The 21,267-nt window shown below is 39.2% G+C and overlaps 1 protein-coding gene across 3 annotated transcripts in view; it reads left to right on the top strand.

The window, feature by feature from the left end:
- BMT2 (base methyltransferase of 25S rRNA 2 homolog) overlaps positions 1-21,267 on the top strand; it is a 161,186-nt gene that overhangs the window by 84,736 nt on the left and 55,183 nt on the right. For 2 of the 3 annotated variants that reach the window (XM_036246879.1, XM_036246881.1), the window contains exons 3-4: positions 8,784-8,954; positions 19,331-19,369. In XM_036246879.1, the coding sequence (XP_036102772.1) occupies positions 8,784-8,954; positions 19,331-19,369 (210 nt within the window). The remainder of the gene's footprint in view (positions 1-8,783; positions 8,955-19,330; positions 19,370-21,267) is intronic. The other variant, XM_036246880.1, reaches the window with a different exon arrangement.

Raw genomic sequence — 21,267 nt, 5'->3', positions numbered from 1 at the left:
TCCCACTCAACGTGTACTGTAGTTTTTGTTTTTGTTTTTTTCCTCACCCGAGGATATTTTTTCATTTTTTGTACAGATAGAGTGGGAGGGAGAGAGAGAGAGAAACATCGACGTGAAGGGACACATCGAGTGGCTGCCACCCGCACGACCAACCAGGGCCGGGGACAAACTGCAACCGAAGTACGTGCCCCTAGCGGGAACCGAACCCGGGTCTCTCCGGACCGCAGGCCGATGCTTTAACCGCTGAGCCAAACTGGCCAGGGCACGTTTACTGTAGTTTTTGAGGATGGGTCTCAGCTGCTGGTCTGTGCTTCTGTTGCCTGGGGATGGATGTCTTCGCCCCAGCCTCTGTTTCTTGGTGTATGTCTTGACTCCGATTGGGCTGCTACTGTGGGGAATGGTGCTGGGCTCCCGGCCATTTGTGGCTTTTGTAACCGGTACCTTGGCAGCTCCACTACTGTGCACTGGTCTGTGTTCACACAGGGTGTCCACTCGTCCAATGGTATCTGGTACACTGGTGGGCTCAGGTTACTGGGCCCTAGCCGCAACCACTGCCTCCTTCCAGGGAAGACCCAGGATCTTCCAAAATTGTGGGACCTCCCCACAGTCCAGGGAAAAGCGCCATTAAGAGCCACTTACCGCAGTAGCCAGCTGCTCCCCATCCACAGCAGAGAAACATTCTATTCTGCATGTCTGTACTGCACAAGTTTCGTCATCCACCTTCACATCCACTCACACTCTCTCACACACTAGCTCACTCTCTAAGGTTCTCACCCTCCCTCTGGTCCTGCCTGCTGCCATCTTCTATGAAACAAAACATTTTTTAAAGCCAGCCAAATGAAGTTCGTCTGGGCAGCTTATGTTGTCTGAGTCTCATTGTTTTGTGAGATAATTTTAGGCCTCCGGGAAGGCCCAATGTCAGCCAATGTCAGGAGCTGTCCAAATTTGGCTCTCATTGTCCTGCTGTAGCTGTGTCAAAGATTCTCTGAGGACTTCTTCCATCTGTCACCTACTCTGCCTCACCTCTGAGGTTGCCTGGTCTTCCTGCAGTGTCTTCTGAAAGGATTCTTCAGGTGGAGCCTTGCTATTGTAGTGGGGTCCCTATTTAGAGATTTTACCACCAGGCATTCAATGAGAGAAAAATCTCTGCCTCAAAGCTGAACTCCTTCCTCAGTGTCTACCTATTCCTCCAAATCTAGTTACTCCTAAGGTGGCCTGGTGCATATTCAGGTTGGGTACAGCCTGACACCTTTTCTGTAGTGAAAGTTTCATCTGCCCTGGGCTCAATGGGATTGATCAAAAGAGTCTTCTCCAGCCCTGGCCAGTTTGGCTCAGCGGTTAGAGCGGCAGCTTGCGGTCCACAGAGACCCGCATTCAGTTTCCGCTAAGGGCATGTACCTTGGCTGCAGTTTGTCCCTGGCCCTGGTTGGGTCTTGTGGGTGGCGGCCACTCGATGTGTCCCTTTCACATCGATGTTTCTCTCTCTCTCTTCCTCTCTCTCCTTCCTGCTCTATCTGAATAAAAAATGGAAAAATGTCCTCGGATGAGAATTAAAAAAAAAAAAAGTCTTCTCCAGTGAACATATTGCCTGCCCAGCCCACAGGAGGTGGGCTAAGCATTTCCTGCTGGTCTCAGACAATAGCCTCTGAGGATGTTACTCTTAGAATGCCCTCCTCTGAGTTGTTCTTCTGTCCCCCTCCTAACTGTGCCTAACAGGGGTATCTGGGACTTCATTGAGCTGATCCCACACCCTTCCCTGTTGGGGGTAAGGGTGTGGAATCACCCTGTTGGGGGGAGGGCGAGAGTGTTCCCAGCCTCCAGAAGGAGTAGATGTGCTCAACCCCTCCTTCCCAGGACTGAACTCACAGGTGCCGGGATCAGCCTCCCCACAATGCTGTCACAAAACCCAACTTTGTCTTCGCAAGGGATGCCCTGGGATGTCATCCAAAAATAACAAACAAACAAGCAAAGCAAACACTTGCCTTGTGAGGGCCCTGCCTCTCTGGGCCACTGGTTCAGGCAGGTGTTACGAAGTCAGTCTTGCGCAGGACTCAATTCTCTCCTCGTAGCTGGTCTCAGTAAAGCCAGGCCAAGAGTCCCTGCTGTCCTCACACTCCCATCTCTCCTCAGTGCAGGCCAGAAATCCCAAATCTGCCCTACCACCAGCACCACAGGATGGAGCAGTCCATGTGCTCCACAGGCAGGGAGGGGTTACACACCCACTCTGGAGATGGGAGAGTCCTCTGCCCCTTCCCTGTGCCACATAGCTCAGTCATTATCCAGTGCTTTTTACAATGCCTTTCAGGATAACAGAAGGTCCCTTTAAGTCACTATTGAAAGCAGTCCTCAGGCCCCTTTCTACTCAGGGGCCACTGTGCGGCCTTTCCAACAGTCAGATCTCAGAGTCTTTTCTGTGGGGCTGTTGCCACTGGGTGTGCTCTTTCACTGGGAAGTATGGACCCAGCCTCCCAGGCAAAAACGAATTCCCCTGGATCCATCTGGCAATTTCTCTTGTACTCTCCTTCCATCTCTGCTTTTCAGGGTTTGGGATCCCTGAGTGTGGATGCAAGCCCACACTCCCATGGGGAGGGAGTTTTGTAGCCAATTATCACTAGGCCTCAGCCCAGTTCCACCTCCAAGGGGATTTCCCTTTCCACAGCTCTCCCTCTTTTACCAGTCTCCATGGTGTTTCTTCAGTGTTCTTTCTTTAGACAAAACATGTCTAATTAGCTACACTTCTCTTGTTTTGTCAAGCTGAAAATGTAGTAGTTTAGCTGTGAATCCAGTCCATGGCTGGAAGCAAGGGCACTCAGCCTCCTGTTAGGACATAGTCATCTTAAGCCCACCTTAAGAATTTTTTTTAAAACTTATCTTTATTGTTGAACGTATTACAAATGTTCCTCATTTTTTCCCCCATTGACCCCCTCGTCCCCTCTCTCACCCCCCTCCTGCCTTTCCCCGCACTGTTGTCTGTGTTCATTGGTTATGCATATGTACATATAAGTTCTTTGGTTTATCTCCTCCTTCCCCCAACCCCCCTTCTCTTTGATGTTTGTCAGTCTAGCAACCAATTTGTACTTATTAATTTCTTCACCTTTTTTACCCATTCCCCCAATTCCCCTCCCATCTGGCAACCAACTAAATGTTCTCTGTATCTATGAGAATGTTTCTGTTCTGCTTGTTCATTTTGTTTGTAGATTCCATTGTTGATAGATATGTATTCATTGCCATTTTGTTTGTTCATATTTTCTATCTTTTTCTTCAAGAAGACCCTCAAACATTTCATATAATAGTGGTTTGGTGGTGATGAACTCCTTGTCTAGGAAACTGTTTATATGGCCATCGATTCTAAATGACAGCTTTGCAGGATAGAGGAATCTTGGTTGTAGGTTCTTGCTTTTCATCACTCTGAATATTTCTTCCCACTCCCTTCTGGCTTGCAAAGTTTCTTTTGAGAAATCAGCTGACAGTCTAATGGGAATTCCCTTGTAGGTAACTAACTGCTTTTAAGATTCTCTCTTTGTCTTGAACATTTTGCATTTTGATGATGATGTGTCTTGGTGTGGGCCTATTGGGGTTCATCTTGTTTGGGACTCTCTGTGCTTCCTGGATTTGTATGTCTGTTTTCTTCACCAAGTTAGGGAAGTTTTCTGCCATTATTGTTTCAAATAGGTTTTCGATTTCTTGTTCTCTCTCTTCTCCTCTGGCACCCCCAAGATGTGAATGTTGGCACGTTTGAAGTTGTCCCAGAGGCTTCTTACACTATCCTCATTTTTTTGAATTCTTTTATTTTTTTTGCTGTTCTGATTGGGTGTTTTTTGCTTCCTTTTATTCCAAATTGATGGTTTGTTTCTTGGCTTTACCTACTCAACTATTGAATCTGTGTAAATTATTTTTTTATTTCAGTTAGTGCCTCCTTCATTTCTGACTGTGCAGCCTTCATTTCTGATTGGTCCTTTTTTATGCTCTTGAGGCCCTCACTAAGTTCGCTGAGGTTCTCACTAAGTTCATTGAGCATCTTTATAAGCAGTGTTTTGTATTCAGCATCTGTTAGGTTGCTCATCTTCATTTTGCTTAGTTCTTTTCCTGGAGTTTTGTTCTGTTCTTTAATTTGGGACCTGTTTCTTTGTCTCCTCATTTTGGCTGCCTCCCTGTGTTTGTTTCTATTTATTACTTAATGAGAGGTATGGGGCTAGCTGAGACCAGATTCTGCTTGTTTGAAAGAATTTAGGAAAACCTGAAGCAGGATCCAAGACAGGCCAATCCTATGGAAAGGCAACTGGCAACATCTTGGGTGGGCCTGAAAGGTGGGTGGGGCAAGGCCTCATGGAATCACCAGGGTGGGGCAGACAGTGTGAGCCAGGTTGCTGGAGTCCCAGATATGGGGGCTGTCTCCAGCTCCAGGGAAGGGCTCACCAAAGGAACAAAGGCCTCTGATAGCATGTCTGTCCAAGAGAAAGCCCCCTCTCCAACCCTAGCTCCGATGCCAAACAGCTCAGTTCTTCCCTGTATGTCTTTGGTGCCCCTCAAGCTGCTTCTCCTCTGAACTTAGATAGAGCAACTCCAAGTAAGTTTGTGCACGGGCCCTTTAAGAGAAGCTGCCTGGGGCTCCAGCTGCTCAGCCTCCCTCAGCCTCAGTTCCTGCTGGTTTTTCCAGCCTTAAGTTATGGCACTGGAACCCCTAGCGGGGCACCTGGTGTGCGACGAAGACCCCTCAGTCCTCAGCCGAGGTATCCTCCTAATTTTTATCTGCCACATGTGGGTGTCAGACCAGCCCATCACGCCTCCGCCCCTCCTACCAGTCTCCATGTGGTTTCTTCTTTAATTTCGTAGATGTATGACTTCCATTCAGCTTGATTTCAGGTGGCTATGAATGCTGGTTGTTCTGTAGTTTAGTTGTAACTTTGATGTGGTTGTGGGAAGACACGATACCGCATTTATCTACGCCGCCATCTTGACCAGAAGTCCACCTTTAGAATTTTTAAAACGTTATTTTAAAAATTTTCTTAACTTTATTGGGATTACATTGGTTAATAAAATTATATAGGTTTCAAGTGTACCCATTCCATAGTACATCACTTGTATGTTGTATTGTGTGTTTACCACCCAAAGTCAAGTTTCTTCTGTCCCCATTTATCCCCCCTTTTACCATCTTCCACCTCCCCTGGTCCTGCCCTTTCCCTCTGGTAATCACCATACTGTTGTCTGTGTTTGTGACTATTCTGTTTTGCTTAATCTCTTCACTGTTTTTCACCCAGCCCTCTCAACACCCTTCATTCTGATAGCTTTCTGTCTGTTCTCTGTATCTATGAGTCTGTTTCTATTTTATTTGTTTATTTTGTTGAGTAGATTCTACATGTAAGTGAAATAATATGATATTTGTCTTTCTCTTAGTGGCTTATTTCACTTAGTATAATACTCTCCAATCTATTCATGCTGTTACAAAGATAAGATTTCCTTCCTACAGCCAAGTAGTATTCCATCTGTTGAAAAGTCTTTGTCTTTCTGTTCCCTTTCAATAGAAACTTTTATGGTTGCTGGATTCATTGGGCATTTTTTAAATGCATTTTCTCTATTATTCTGGAGTGTTTTTAGATGTATAGGTAGAAGTTTGGGTGGCCTACTTTGTTTCTTAATTCCAAAGAACCTTGCTTGATTGATACAAATACAGAAGTGGAATTCCTTTAATAGATATTGTACTCTTTTGGTATGATTTAGGAATTTTAAATTATGTACAGATTTTAACATCTCAATCTCCTGACCCTTAAATGCTTTTTATTCTTTCCCTTTATCACCATGCCTCCCGAGATACCTCCTTTTTTCAAGGTGCCACTTTCCTCCCTCAGAAATGAAATCTCAAGGCTCTCACTTTTGGTGACAGCTTTTCCCATATACTTTCCAGACTTCTTCCTTTTGACCTTTCCATAGCTATTGCTTTGATTCACTGTTTCCCAAATCTCTTTAGATTTGCCTGTGAGGAGTTTGACCCTCTTTTGGTCGTGAGCCTTAGCTAGTGTATATGGTTTTTGCCACCTCTAAGATCTTATCAGACCTTCCTCTATTTTAGAGGCCTCGTCTGACTCTGTACTTTTGGTGGCTCCAGAGCAAACTCAGTTTTGCCTCAGATTTTTAATTTCCAATTCCATGTAAAATGAAGTGCTATTTATGTTTCCTAGTTATGCCATAGATGGGAACTGTATGTGGTTTTGTTTGCCCTTCTTAATGATCTGTTTATATTTTGGAAAGGGTGTAGGGATATTGAAATTTAAATGCTCTTATTATCCTATATGATAACCTGGACTCTAGCCCTTTTATAAGTATTTTGCTGTCAAGTTTCTACATAACTATGAGATTGAACCATATAAAATCGTAATTTTTGTGACTTAACTATTGAATATCAGCAATTATATATGGTTCTCCCTAATAGAAAGGTAAGCAAGCTCTTTGATTTTGTGTTTTGTTCTTAGCGAAATGTTATATGCTATAGGCATTATTTTTAGTATTAATTCCAAGGTGATAATGGCTGCATTTTTAAATCAGCTTTACTGAGGTTTAATTTATATGTAATAAAATGTCCTCATTCTAGTGTACATTTAATTGGTATTGACAGTTGTTTATTACTTATGTAACGACTAACTATTAAGATAACAGGACATTTTTATAACTCTGACAAACTCCATTGGGTACCCTTGCCTTTGTAGTCAGACCTACTCTCAATTATAGGAAACCATTAAACCTCTTTCTGTCATCAGATTAGATTTCTAAACGCCACGTTTCTAAATTGCCCTGTGGGTCTTGCAAAATCTGAAACTTGCTTTTTTTTCTTCTCCATATATGTGTGCTGTTCTCAGATACTTTTCACTTGTGAGTTCATCTGTCCATCCATTCATCCATTTTCTGCCTGTCACTTTAAATTTCAGGTGCTTTGAACTGATGTCTATCTCTGCAAGATCCAGGTTCTTTTTATCTTTCATGCCGTTGTTCATGCTAGTCTTTCTGCCAGGAAAGCACTTCTTTCCTTAATTAATATTCTTTCTTGCCTGGTTTATTCCTACTATTTTCAAAAATCATCTTATATTAATGATTTTGAGTGGGTTAGGCATTTATAAATTGTATTTTGTCTTTATTGTATTTTCTTTATTGTTATATAAATTGTTTGTGTTCTTTACTAGTCTGAGCTGTCCTGCCACCTGTGTGCATTAAATACATGATAGGTACTTAATAAATGTTTAATTCATGATGAATGCATTTCAACTCCTATATGTAGAGTTAAAACTAAATTTCAATGGGATAAGTGAAAAAAAGTCTTAAATTATAGGTACCTATAAAAATTGAGGTTGAACTCATAGCATCTTGTTAGTGTGAGGATACCTGGGCATTGTTCCCCTAGACCATAGTTTTACTTGCAGATAGCAGTTTTAAATCAATTCCTCAATTCTTACTTTTCTTACCATGTGGTTTTGGAACTTTACCAAGGAGTGTCTATGAACAAAAAGGTATAGCTTTGTTCAAAGTATGAGCTATATGTAATAATAATGTGATTTATTCTAAGAATTTAAAAAGAAAGAATTGTCAGATTCCATTCTCCTTCACTTTAAGTAGCTTCGATAAAGTACATCAGTTAATTGTTTTTAGATGTATATCTCCTGTCAAATTGTGAGCTTAAGGGCCAGAGCTAGGTCTTACTAGTCTTTCTGTTAGATTTCTTGGCTTTAATAGCTAATAAGTGTTGGAATTTATCCTATGGTTCATGTTTGTTCTATACCCAGGCATAGTGTCCTACTGTATTCATCCTAAAATAATATCAGATACAAAAAAATTATTTAAGGTTTTACCAGTTACCAGTTTCTGATTCTGCAGAGCAACCTGATATGAGCTATACTATGAGAATTTAAAATGATACATCATGGAATATTTTCATTTTAGGAGTATAGGAATTGGGACTAGCAGGAATAGGCTCTTGATACACAGAAGTAATTTTTCTTTTTTTAAAATATTTTTTCTTTATTGATTTTAGAGAGAGGGAAAGGGAGAGAGAGAGACAGATAGAAACATCGATAAACAAGAACAATTGGCTGCCTCTGCATGCCTCCCACTGGGGATTGGGCCCATAACATGGGCATGTACCCTGACTGGGATTCAAACTGTGACCTCTTGGTGCATGGGTTGATACTCAACCAGTGAGCCACACCCGCCAGGCCACAGAAATACTTTTTTACAAAAACCACTACTGTGTTTAAACCTTTGTTCTTTCTGAATGTATACTTTTATGAAATGATACTATTTTTACCTAAACTAGATTTTATACCCTTTTTTCAGAGCAAATAAGAAGATAAATAATTCTGAATGTATTGACAACTTGACTTTCATAAACCAGAAGGGATCTAGAAAACAACTATTGGGATATTTGTCTAGTACCAGCAAAACTGGCTCAGAATTAACTATGACTATTATTCTTGTTGTATGCTGTAACTGAATAGCTGAAGGATCTAAGCTTTTCTGGAGGAACTTATGTTTCAGTTAAGAATAAAGTTTAGCAGTATATATAGACACATCTGTACAACATACTTTTTATTTATTCAACATAAACTATGATTGTGCTTTGTATATGGTAATTTTTTTAAAAAATGAAAGTGCTAAAAGTTTCTCAACGTCTATGATAATTTAAAAATAGGAATCTAATTTTAAAGTTCTACATTTTGATTAATAGAGGCTAGTCTTATTTCATTTTCTTTTATATTCATACTTAGTGTTTTAAAATATAACTTTATTTTGTCTTGTAGTATATGCAGAGAATATTTTCAAAATGGTGGAAAGAGAAAAGCACTTGAAAAAGATAAGAAAAGAGCTGTACTTGCCACTAAGACCACTCCAGCCTTAAATATACATGAGCAGTCTAAACTTGAAGGTCATTTAACCAACCTCAACTTTACAAATTCTGAAATTATAGCTGAGTAAGTATACTTTTTCTACTTCAATTACTAACATTATCCTGGATAGCTTTGTTAATAATGTAAAATAGTGCGATGTTTTACACCAAATATCGGGCAGTATACTTGCTCCTCTGATAATACGTTAGGCTGAGAAGTGTGGATGTATAGTATTACTAGGTAGGAGATATGCATAAATTTTTAAGGGTTATTCGGAAAACTAGTGGTTCTATACCATAGACTGTCTTCACCAAAAAATGAGAAAGAATAATTTATTAAATGTTATAATAATTATGCTTATGGTAATAAAAAGAATCAAAACAGGCAAATCCAATTAAATTATGTTTAAATTTGCTATTCACTAAGAAATCACAAATAAGGAATAATGAAATAATACTAATAGAACCAGTTTTCATTATTTTACTCTTCATAGGGAAATCTGTCTGGTAGTAATCAGTGTATGCATATAGGCACAAATTTTATTTAATAAGTACATGAGTGTTTTTCTAGTTTTATTGAGACATAATTGACATATAAATTAGGTAAGTTTAAGATATATGACATAATGATTCGGTATATGTATATATTACAAAATGGTTACCAAAGTAACTTTAGTTAACATCCATTACCTGAAATAGTTAACATTCTTCACCTCACATAATTGTAAATGTTTTTCCTATGCTGAGAACTTTTAAGGTCTACTATCTTAGCATCTTTCAAATATGTAATACAGTATTGTTAACTATAGTCATCATGTTGTACATACATCCCCAGAACTTATTTATCTTATAACTGAAAGTTTGTACCTTTCACTGCCTGCCCCCTATATCCCCTACCCTCTGCCTTTGGCATCCACAAGTCTGATCTGTTTCTTTGTGTTTGATATTTTTAGATTTCACATAGAAGTGAGATCATACAGCATTTGTCTTTCTCTGTCTGATATATTTTATTTAGCATAATGCCTTCAAAGTTCATCCATGTGGTCCCAAATGCAGGATTTTCATCTTTTTAGTGACTAAATCGTATTCCTTTGTGTATATATACATGTAGGTACATGAGTAGTATGATCCAGTAATGTTAAAATTATTTAAACACTCTAATACCAGAATACATTTGTGGTTTCAAGATATATTTTATTAATCTCTTAGATATGCTAAACTTGAGTAATTCTAGAAGCATTCTTGATAGACACTGAAAGCTAACCATGAAAACAAAATTAAAGTAACTTCTTAAAAGAAGTTGAAATCTGTAGATATTAATGAAATAACTGTTGGTTATTTTGATTTTGCACAATGTTGAAAATATCTAGTTAGTTAATAGCAACTATATTGAAAAATTAACATACTTGTGATTAGTTCAGTAGAAGATAACACATCCTTACCTTTATTTAAAGGTTACAGCAAAGCTTAAAAAGCATAGTGACTGACTACACAACCTGTAACAGGTATTATGAATATTTTTAAAAGTTTGATCAGTATAAGAAATTACAGTTATATTGCTATCAAAGATAGGCACATATAGAAAATAACCCTAGAATTTATTCTTTTTAAGTGTTACAAACTGTATACAGTTTATTAAATTCCTTTTTTAAAAGATTGCATGCAAAGGTCTAATATTCACAGAAGACAATTTTTTAAAAAATGTATTGTTGACAGTATTATAGATGTCTCCCATTTTCCTTGTTTACCCTCCGCCTCCACGCAGCCCCACCCCAGGCCTTCCCCATGCTATTGTCGGTTTCCACGGGTTGTGCATATATGCATATATGTTCTTTGGTTCATCTCTTTTCATACCCTCCACCTACCTCCACTCTGAGATCTTTCATTCTGTCCATGAATCCATGCCTCTGGACCTACTTTGTTCAGCAGTTTATTTTATTCTTTAGATTTTACATATATTTGCCTTTCTCTCACTGGCTTATTTCGCTTGGCATAATAATCTCCAGGTCCATCCATGCTGTCCCAAAGGGTAAGTGTTCCTTTTTTTTTTTTTTTTTTTTTAACAGCCGCATAGTATTACATTGTGTAAATCTTCCTCAGCGTTTTTATCCATTTGTCTACTAGTAGGCACTTGGGATCTTTCCATATCTTAACTACTGTAAATGTCGCTGCTATGAGCATAGCGGTGTATGTATAGTTTCTAATTGGTGTTTTGAGATTCTTAATATATATTCCCAGAAGTGGGATGCTGGGTCAAACAGCAGTTTCATTTTTAATTTTTTGAGGTAATTCTATATTGGTTGAGAAAACTCCAGTGGCTGCACCAGTCTACATTCCCTCCAGCAGTGTACTAGGGTTCCCTTTTCTCTTCACCTGCAACAGCACTTATTGTTTCTTGATTTATTGACACTAGCCATTCTGGCAGATGTGAGGTGATACCTAATTGTAGTTTTAATTGCATCTCTCTGATGATTGGTGATGCTGAGCATTTTTTCATGTCTATTTTCCATATGTCTATATGTCCTCTTTGAAGAAGTGTATAATCAGATCCTTTGCCCATTTTTTAATTGGATTGTTTGTCTTTCTAGTTTTGTAAGGGTTCTTTGTATAGTTTGGAAATTAACCCTTTATCAGATGTATCATTGCTAAATATGTAGTGGGTTACCTTTTCATCTTGTTGGTGGTTTCTTTTGCTGTGCAGAAGCTTTGCAATTTGATGTAGTCCCATTTGTTTGTTTGTTTTTTTTCTTTTAGTTTTCTTGCCCTAGTAGATATATCAGTGAAAATACTGCTACATGAGATATCTGAGATTTTACTGCCTATGTTTTCTTGTAGGATTTTCAGTTCCACTACTTACATTTAAGTCTTTAGTCAAGTTTTAGGTTATTTTTGTGTATAGTGTAAATTGGTGGTCTAGTTTCATTTTTTTGCATGTACCTATTGAATTTTCCCAGCACCACTTAATGAAGAGACTGTCTTTAGTCTGTTGAATGCTCTTGCCTCTTTTGTTGAATATTAAATGAGCAGTTGGGCATGGATTGATTTCTGGAGTCTCTGTTATGTTGCAATAGTCTATATGCCTGTTCTTGATTACAGTGGCTTTGTAGTATAGTTTGATATCTGGTATTGTGATCCCTCTAACTTTGTTCTTTTTTGTCAAGATTGCTGAGGCTTGTTGGGATTTTTTCTTTTATTATTTCATATAAATTTTTGCAATTTTGTGAAATATACCTTTGGAATTTTAATACGGATTTGTTGAATCTTTAAATTGCTTTGGGTAGTATGGATATTTTAATAATGTTGATTTTTCTAATCCATGAACATGGTGTCTCCTTCCACTTTTTCATATCTTCCTTTATTTTTTCCCCCAGTGTTCTATGGTTTGCTGAGAAATAGGTCTTTTACCTGTTTGGTTAAGTTTATTCCTAGGTATCATATTTTTCTGTTGCAGTGGTAAATGGGATTGCTTTTGTAAGTTTTCCTTTTTTTTCCTTTAATTTATTTATTTTATTAATTTATTTTTGTTACAGATGTTTCTCCTTTTTTATCCCTAGACACCTTCCTCCCAATCCTGCCCTCTCCTTCCCCACCCCAGCATTGTTGTCTGTGTCCATTAGTTATGCATAGATGCATATAAGTTCTTTGGTTTATCTTATCCATCCTACACACACCCCTCCTCTGAGGTCTGTCAGTCTGAACCATACTCCTTTCTATGTCTCTGGGTCTATTTTGTTCATCAGCTTATTTTGTTCATTATATTCTACAAATAAGTGAGATCATGTGGTATTTGTCTTTTTCTGCTTGGCTTCTTTCACTTAGGATAATACTTCCCAGGTCCCTCCATGTCGTCTCAAAGGATAAGAGATCTTTCTTTCTTACCGCTGCATAGTACTCCATTGTGTATATGTACCACAGCTTTTTTATCCATTCGTCTACTGGTGGACACTTGGGCTGTTTCCAGATCTTAGCTATTGTAAATAGTGCTGCTATGAACATGGGGTTACATATATTCTTCCTGATTGGTGTTTCAGGCTTCTTAGGGTATATTCTCAGCAGTGGGATCACTGGGTCAAATGGAAGTTCAATTTTTAATTTTTTGAGGTAGCACCATATTGTTTTCCATAGCGGCTGCACCAGTCTGCATTCCCACCAGCAGTGTACTACAGTCCCCTTTTCTACACACCCTTTCTAACACTTTTTGTTTGATAATTTGTTGATAGCTGATATTCTGGCAGGTGTTGTTTTAATTGGCATCTCTCTGTTGATTAGTGATGTTGAACATTTTTTCACATGTCTCTTGGCCATTTGTATTTCCTGTTTGGAGAGGTGTCTCTTTAGGTCCTCTGCCCATTTTTCAATTAGTTTCTTTGTCATCCTTTTGTTGAGTTGTGTGAGAACTGTATATATTTTGGAAATTAACCCTTTTATCTGATGTATCATTGGCAATTATGCTCGGCCGTGTATTGGGTTGCCTTTCCATGCTAGTGGTTGTTTCTTTTGCTGTGCAGAAGCTTTTGAGTTTGATGTAGTCCCATGGTTCATTTTCCCTTTGTTTCTCTTGCCTTAGGTGATGTGTCAGTGAAAATTCTGCAGCGTATGATGTCTGAAATTTTGTTGCCTACATTTTCTTCTAGGAGTTTTATGGATTCACAAATCACAATTAAGTCTTTTATCCATTTTGAATTTATTCTTGTGTATGGTGTAAGTTGGTGGTCTAGCTTCATTTTTTTTTTTTTTGCATGTAGCTGTCCAATTTTCCCATCATCATTTATTAAAGAGCCTGTTTTGACTCTGCTGTATGCTCTTGCCACCTTTGTCAAATATTAATTGAGCATATTGTCTTGGGTCTGTTTCTAGGTTCTCTGTTCTGTTTCATTGATCTGTGTGTTTGTTCTTGTGCCAGTACCAGGCCGTTTTGATTACAGTGGCTTTGTAGTATAACCCGATGTTTGGTAATATGATCCCTACTACTTTGTTCTTCTTTTTCAAAATTACTGTGGCTATTCAGGGCCTTTTTTGGTTCCATATAAACTTTTGGAATATTTGTTCTAGTTCTATGAAGTATATCATTAGTATTTTGATGGGGATTACATTGAATCTATATATAGCTTAGGGTAGTATGGACATTTTAATGATGTTAATTCTTCCAACCCATGAATAAGGTATATGTTTCCACTTTTTTATATCTTCCGCTATTTCTTTTTTCAATGACCTGTAGTTTTCTGTGAAGAGATCCTTTACTTCTTTGGTTAACTTTATTCCTAGATATCTTAATTTTTTTTCTACCTTGGTAAATGGGATTTTTTTTTTTTAGTTTTTCTTTCTGTAAGTTCATTTTTGGTGTATAACAATGCCGTCAATTTCTTGACGTTAATTTTGTATCCTGCTATTTTGCCAAATTCATTCATTCATTATTTATTTATTTATTTTTTATCCTCACTCGAGGACATTGTTCCGTTTTTAGTTCAGATAGAGTTGGAGGGAGCGAGAAGGGGGGAGAGAGAGAGAGAGAGAAACAGTGACTTAAAAGGGACACATCGAGTGGCTGCCTCCCACATGACCCAACCAGGGCCAGGGACAAACTGCAACCGAGGTACGTACCCTTGGCGGGAACCAAACCTGCATCTTTCTGGATCACAGTCCGACAGTCCAACCACTGAGCCAAACCAGCCAGTTAAATTCTTTTATTAAGTCTAGTAGATTTCTGATGGAGTCTTTAGGGTTTTCTATGTACAATATCATGTCATCTGCAAATAATGACAGTTTCACTTGCCTTTTGAATCCCTTTTATTTTTTCTTCATGTGTAATTGCTGTGTCTAGGACTTTTAATACTATGTTAAATAAGAGTGGCAAAAGTGGACATCCCTGTCTTATACCCGTTATTAAGGGAAACGTTATTAGTTTTTGCCCATTGAGTATGATGTTGGCTGTAGGTTTTTCACATATGGTCTTTATTATGTTGAGGTATGATCTCTATTTCCACATTGCTGAGTGTGTGTTTTTATCAGAAATGGGTGCTGGATTTTGTCAAATGCTTTTTTAGCATCTATTTATATGATCATATGGTTTTTATCTTTAATTTTGTTTATGTGGTGTATCACATTTATTGACTTGGGAATATTGTACCATCCTAACATCCCTGGGATGAATCCCACTTGGTCATGGTGGATAACTTTTTTTGATGTATTGCTGGATCCAATTTGCTAATAGTTTGTTAAGGATTTTGGCATCTGTATTGATCAGGGATATTGGGCTGTATTTTTTTTTCTTTGTAGTGTCTTTATTTGGTTTTGGAATTAGGATTATGCTGACCTCATAAAATGAGATTGGAAGTCTCCTGTCTTCTTAGATTTTCTGGAATAGTTAGAGAAGAATCGGTTGAATCTTTGAATGTAAAGAATGGTAAAACTCCCCTGTGAAGCCAGCTGGGCCTGGGCTTTTGTTTGCTGGGAGTTTCTTAATTACATCTTCAATTTCCTTTGTTGTTATTATTGTTCAAGTGTTCTATCTCTTCCTGGCTCAGTTTTGGGAGACTGTGTGTTTCTAGTAATTTGCACACTTCGCCTAGATTGTCAAATTTGTTGGCATAAAATTGTTTATTATGTGTTTCGATGATCCTTTGTACTTCTGTGGTATCAGTTACTTCTTCGCTTTCATTTCTGATTTTGTTTATTTGGGTCCTCTCTTTTTGTTTCTTGGTGAGTCTGGCTAAAGGTCCATTGATCTTATTTATATTTTCTAAGAATCAGCCTTTTGTTTCATTGATTTTTTGAACTATAGTTTTTAGTCTCTATGTTCTTTATTTCTGCTCTGAGCTTTACTATTTCTTTCTACTTGCTCTTGGTTTTTCATTTTCTTTTTCTTTCTAGATCTTTAAGTTTTAAGGTTAGGTTAATTAGGAATTTTTCTTGTTTCTTTAGGTAGGCCTGTAGTGCTATGAACTTCTCTTTCAGGACTGCTTTTGCTGTATCCCATAGATTTTGTGTTGTGTGTTCATTTTTGTTGGTTTCCAGGAAGTTTTTAATTACTTTCTTGATCTCGTTAGTAACGCATTTGTTGTTTAATAAAATGCTATTTAGCCTCCAATTGTTTGAATATTTTTGTGTGTTTTTGTTATAATTGCCATTGTGGTCCGAGAAGATGCTTAATATGATTTCAATCTTTTTGAATTTGTAGAGACTTACTTTGTGTCCTAACATGTAGTCTGTGTTTGAGAATGTCCCATGTGCACTTGAGAGAATGTGTATTTTGTAGCTTTGGGGTAAAATGTTTTGTAAATATCAATTAAGTCCAACTGATCTAGGTCGGCATTTAAGGACTTTATGTCCTCATTAAGTTTTTGTCTGGAAGATCTATCCAGTGGTGTAAGTGGGCTGTTAAAATCACTCACTAAACTTGTATTGCTATTGATCTCTTCCTTGAAGTCCTCCAGAAGTCTTTTAATGTATTTTGGAGCTCCCATATTTGCGTATATGTTTACCAGGGTTATATCCTCTTGTTGGATTGATACTTTTAATATTATGTAGTGACCTTCTTTGTCTCTTATTATGACCCTCATTTTGAAGTCTATTTTGTCTGATGTGAGTATTGCTACATCAGCTTTTTGTTTATTTCCATTTGCTTGGTAAATTTTTTTTCATCCTTTCACTTTCATCCTGTGTGAGTCTTTCATTGTGAGGTGAATTTCTTGTAGCCACCACATATATGGGTCATGCTTTCTTATTCAATCAGCTACCCTATGGCTTTTGATTGGAGCCTTTAAGCTATTTACATTTAAAGTTATTATTGATAGATACTTATTAGTTGCCATTTTTATTTTATGCCTGTGTTCCTCTTTCTACCTCTCTGTTTCTTTTTCTTTTTCTTCTTTTTCTTACAGCAGTCCCTTAAGCATTTCTTGCAGTGCTAGTTTGGTAGTAATAAATTCCTTTAGATTTTTCTTATCTGTGAAGCTCTTTATTTCTCTTTCAATTTTAAATGATAGCCTTGCTGGGTAGCGTAGTCTTGGATTCAGACCCTTGCGTTGCATTACTTTGTACGCTTCATGCCACTCCCTTCTGGCTTGCAGCGTTTCTATTGAGAAATCAGCTGACAGTCTAATGGGAGCTCCCATGTAGGTAACTTTCTCTCTCTTGCTTCCTTCTAGAGTCTTTCTTTGTCTGTAATGTTTGCCATTTGTATTATGATGTGTCTAGTTGTGGGTCTTCTTGCTTGGGACTGTCTGTGTTTCCTGGACTTGTGTGACTTTTTCCTTTGCCAGTTTAGGAAAGATTTCTGTCATCATTTCTTCAAAGAGGTTCTCTATTTCTCTGATTCTTCTCCTTCAGTACCCCTATAATGCGAATGTTGTTCCATTTTGTATTATCCCACAGCTCCCTTGAACTCTCTTTCTGCTTTTTAAACTTTTTTTTTTTTTTTTCCATTTGCTGCTCTTTTTGGGTGTTTTTCTATACCTTGTTTTCTAAGTTGCTGATTCGGTCTTCAGCTTTTTCTAATCTACTGTTGAACCCTTCTAAGGTATTTTTCATAACAGCTATGTCATTCTTTATTTCCTCTTGATTTTTATGTATTGCTTCTACCTCTTTATGCGTAGCTTCTACCTCTTTTTTTAAGCTGAAGTAGTTCCAAGTGAGCTCTTTATAATTTTTATTAAGTTGTTTGTAGTTCTCACCAAATCATTTGAGCACCCTTATAATCATTGCTTTGAATTCTCTGCCTGACAAGTTGCTTTTTTCTAGTTACTGCAGCTTTTTTCTGGTCATTCCTCTTTTTTTTTTCATTTGTGTGTTTTGTTTTGTTTTTGTCTCACTGTTTTAACAATCTGGTAGTTCTAAGCTCGGTTAGGAATGTTGGAATGTGTAGGCAGGTCAGTGTGTACCAATTAAGGCTGCTGTTCCTCCCAGCCTGTTTTGGTGTATGACTCCTCTTGTCTGATTTGGGTCCTGGAGGGCTGATCCTTGGTGGCTGTAATTGGTCTGTCATGCAGGTCTCGGCCCCCTGAGGCTTGCTGCTGCTTGGGCTGGGGCACCGTTCTTGATCGACCTCTGCTGATGCTGCTGGATGGGTCTTAGCTGCCAATATGTGCTGCTGCTGACTGCGGTGCGTGGGTGTGTCTGGTGACCTGCTGGTGTGTGTGGGACCCACTGGTATGTTGCTGGGGTGTGTGGGGTTCCACTAGTAACCTATTGGTGTGCGTGGGTTCCACTGGCACCCTGCTGTGGTGTGTGGTTCCAGCTGGTGTCCTGCTGGGGTTCATGGGTTTTGTTGGTATGCTACTGGAGTTCGTGTGTTCCACTGGTGTACTTCTGGCGTTCGTGGGTCCGTTTGGTACACTGCTGGGGTGGTTGGGTCCTCCTGGTGTGCTGTTGGGAACCCTGCTGCCTGGTGGGGCTAAGCTCCTGATCAGTCGCTGCTGGGAGCGAGTATCAGCTCCCAGTTCACACTGGTACTGCTACTGCTACAGCTACTGCTGCTGCCAGGGGGTGCTTTCAGGTCCCTATCCTTTACTGCTATTGGGGGCTGAATATACTCCACACCTGTGATTTTGCTGCTGCTGGGGGGAGGGGATCCACTCCAACTCCGCTGCTGCAGCTTTCAGGGGCATATCTCAGCTGCCCTAGCCATGCTGCTTGGTTTGGGGCACTGCTCTTGATTAGTCTTTGCTGGTGCCACTGGGAATGGTTGCCACTGGGAATGGTTTCCACTGCCAGTCTGAGCTGCTAATGCCTGTTGTTGTTGGGGCTCTACTTCTGCCCAGTTACTGTTGCTGTGGGAGGAGGTGCTGGGCTCCCAAGCTGGTGCTAGTACCCCTGCAAGCCTGGGCGGGTTGCCTTGAGCCTGGGCGGGCTGCTGTGCTGCCACAGGCCTGGAGCCTGGCCTGGCTTCCATGTCACTGCCGGCCTGGGGCCTGGGCTGGCTGCATGCTACCACAGGCCTGGGGCCTGGGGCCTAGGTCCCGGGGCCTAGGACCTGGGGCCTGGGCTGAGTGCACACCACCATGGGCCTGGGGTCTGGCCTGGTTACACACAGCTGCGGGCCTGGGGCCTGGGCTGGGTACACACCACCACAGGCCTTGTGGTTGGCCTGGCCCGTGTGCTGCTGCAAGCCTGGGGCCTGGGCTGGTTGCGTGCCACCATGGGCCTGGAGCTTGCAGGGTCACAGTTCCGCCATGTGCCTGGGCCAGCCACCACTGCTGTTGGGGGTGGGGCTCCGGCTCCAGGCTGGTTTCGGCTACTGCTGCAGGTACCTATTGTATGCTGACCATGCCAACACAGTTGAGTTCACTGGATGGATGGTACAGGGTGCTCTAGTGGACTCAGGTTATAGGGTCCCAGCTGCTCCCCGTTTCCGCCTCCCAGCAAAGACCTGGGATCCTCAAAACTGGTGAGGCCTCCCAGCCACACTGGGGAAAGTTTGCTGACTTGCCACTTACCACGCATCTGTCTGTTTTCTGTTCACAGAACACGAACCTTCTGCCCCATGTCTCTGCACTGCTCAAGGTTGGTCTTCCATGCTCATATTCACTCACACACTCTCATATTCTCACAAACTCACCCATGGTCTGGTCTTGCCTGTTGCCATCCTATTTTAAATTTTTGAGTGTTCATTATTGGTATATAAGAATGCCATCGATTTCTGGATGTTAATATTGTATTCTGCTACATTGCCAAATTGATTTATTAAATCTACTTAGTAAATTTTTTATGGAGTATTTAGGGTTTTCTATGTACAAAATCATGTCATCTGCGAATAATGAAAGTTTCACTTTCCAATTCAGATGCCTTTTATTTTTTTCCCTTGTCTGATCACTGTGGCTGAGACTTCCAGTATTCTATTGAATAAGAGTAGTAAAAGCATACGTCCTTTTGTTCTTGTTTTTAAGGGAAATGCTTTTAGTTTTTGAACATTCAGTATAATGTTGGCTGTAGGTTTGTCATGTACGGCCTTTATTATGTTGAGATATGATCCTTCTTTTCCCACTTTGCTGAGCATTTTTATCAGAAATGGGTGCTGGATTTTGTCAAATGCTTTTTCTGCAGCTATTGATATGATCATATGATTTTTATTTTCATTTTGTTTATGTGATGTATCACATTGATTTGCAAATATCCTAGCAGCCTTGAGTTCTTGGGATGAATCCCACTTGGTCATGGTGAATAATTTTTAAAATACATTTTTTCAGATATTTTTACAAGGGTTATATTTTCTTGTTGGATCGGTCCCTTTAGTATTATGTAATGACCTTTGTATCTTGTTATGGCCTTTGGTTTTAATTTTTTTTAGATACAAGATTTGTTACCCCAGTTTTTTCATTTCAATTTAAATAGAATATTTTTATGTCCCTTCACTTTCAGTCTGTGTGACTCTTATGTGGTGAGTTTCTTGTAGATAGCACATATATGGGTCATGTGTTAGTATTCATTCAGCTGCACTGTGTTTTGATTGGATCATTTAATCCATTTACATTTAATGGTACTTATTTCTCTTTATTTTTTTCTTTAGCAAAAAAATTTCTCTCACTCTCAATTTCTTCTACGTAGAGTCATCCCTTTAACATTTCTTGTGTTGCTAGTTTGGTAGTAATGTATTCCTTTAGCCATTTTTGTCTGGTAAGCTCACTCTTTCACCTTCAATTTTAATGATAGCCTTGCTGGATAGTGTAGCTTGGTTTCAGGTCTTTGCTTTCCATCACTTTGAATACTTCATGTTAATTTCTTCTGGCCTAAAGTGTTTCTGTTGAGAAATCATCTGACATTCTAATGGGAACGCCCTTGTAGATAACTTTCAGTCTTTCTTGCTTTCTTTATGATTCTTTGGTTTTAACGTTTTTCATTTTAATTATGATGTCTCTGTGTGTGTCTCTTTGGGTTCATCTTGGTTGCGAATCTTTATGCTTCCCAAACTTACATGACTTTCCTTCACTAATTAAGAAAATTTACTGTCAGTATTTTTTTAAATAGTTTCTCTATTCCTTGTTCACATTCTTCTCCTGGTAAACATGTCTTTTGTATGGGTTATTTGGGTTCTCCTTTTTTAATTGGGTCTTGATTATTGTTGTGCCATTTGTGTGTTGGATCTCCCCTCAGGCTGGCTGACAGGCTCAACCCTGACCACACTGTGTGAGCTGTTGTGCAGGTGCTGACAGAACAAAATAAAACAAGAGATAAAGTAAAAACATACAGAAAACCCCAACAACAACAAGAATAACCAGTAAGAAAAGAGAATTAGGAAATAGAAAAGAGAATAAGAATAACAAAAGACAAGAAATACGAGAACAAAAAGGGAAAAATAAGAATATGAACTGAAAGAAGGGTGAGAAAAATGTAAGGATAAAGAATAGGAAACGAAAAATGGTATAAAAATAAAGAGGAAGGAAAAGAGACGAGAAAGAAGAAAT

The sequence above is a fragment of the Molossus molossus genome, unplaced genomic scaffold, assembly GCF_014108415.1.
Source record: "Molossus molossus isolate mMolMol1 unplaced genomic scaffold, mMolMol1.p scaffold_m16_p_7, whole genome shotgun sequence".
Lineage (NCBI taxonomy): Eukaryota > Metazoa > Chordata > Mammalia > Chiroptera > Molossidae > Molossus > Molossus molossus.
The sequence above is the reverse complement of the archived record's forward strand: the minus strand, read 5'-3'. Positions and strand labels throughout refer to the sequence as shown.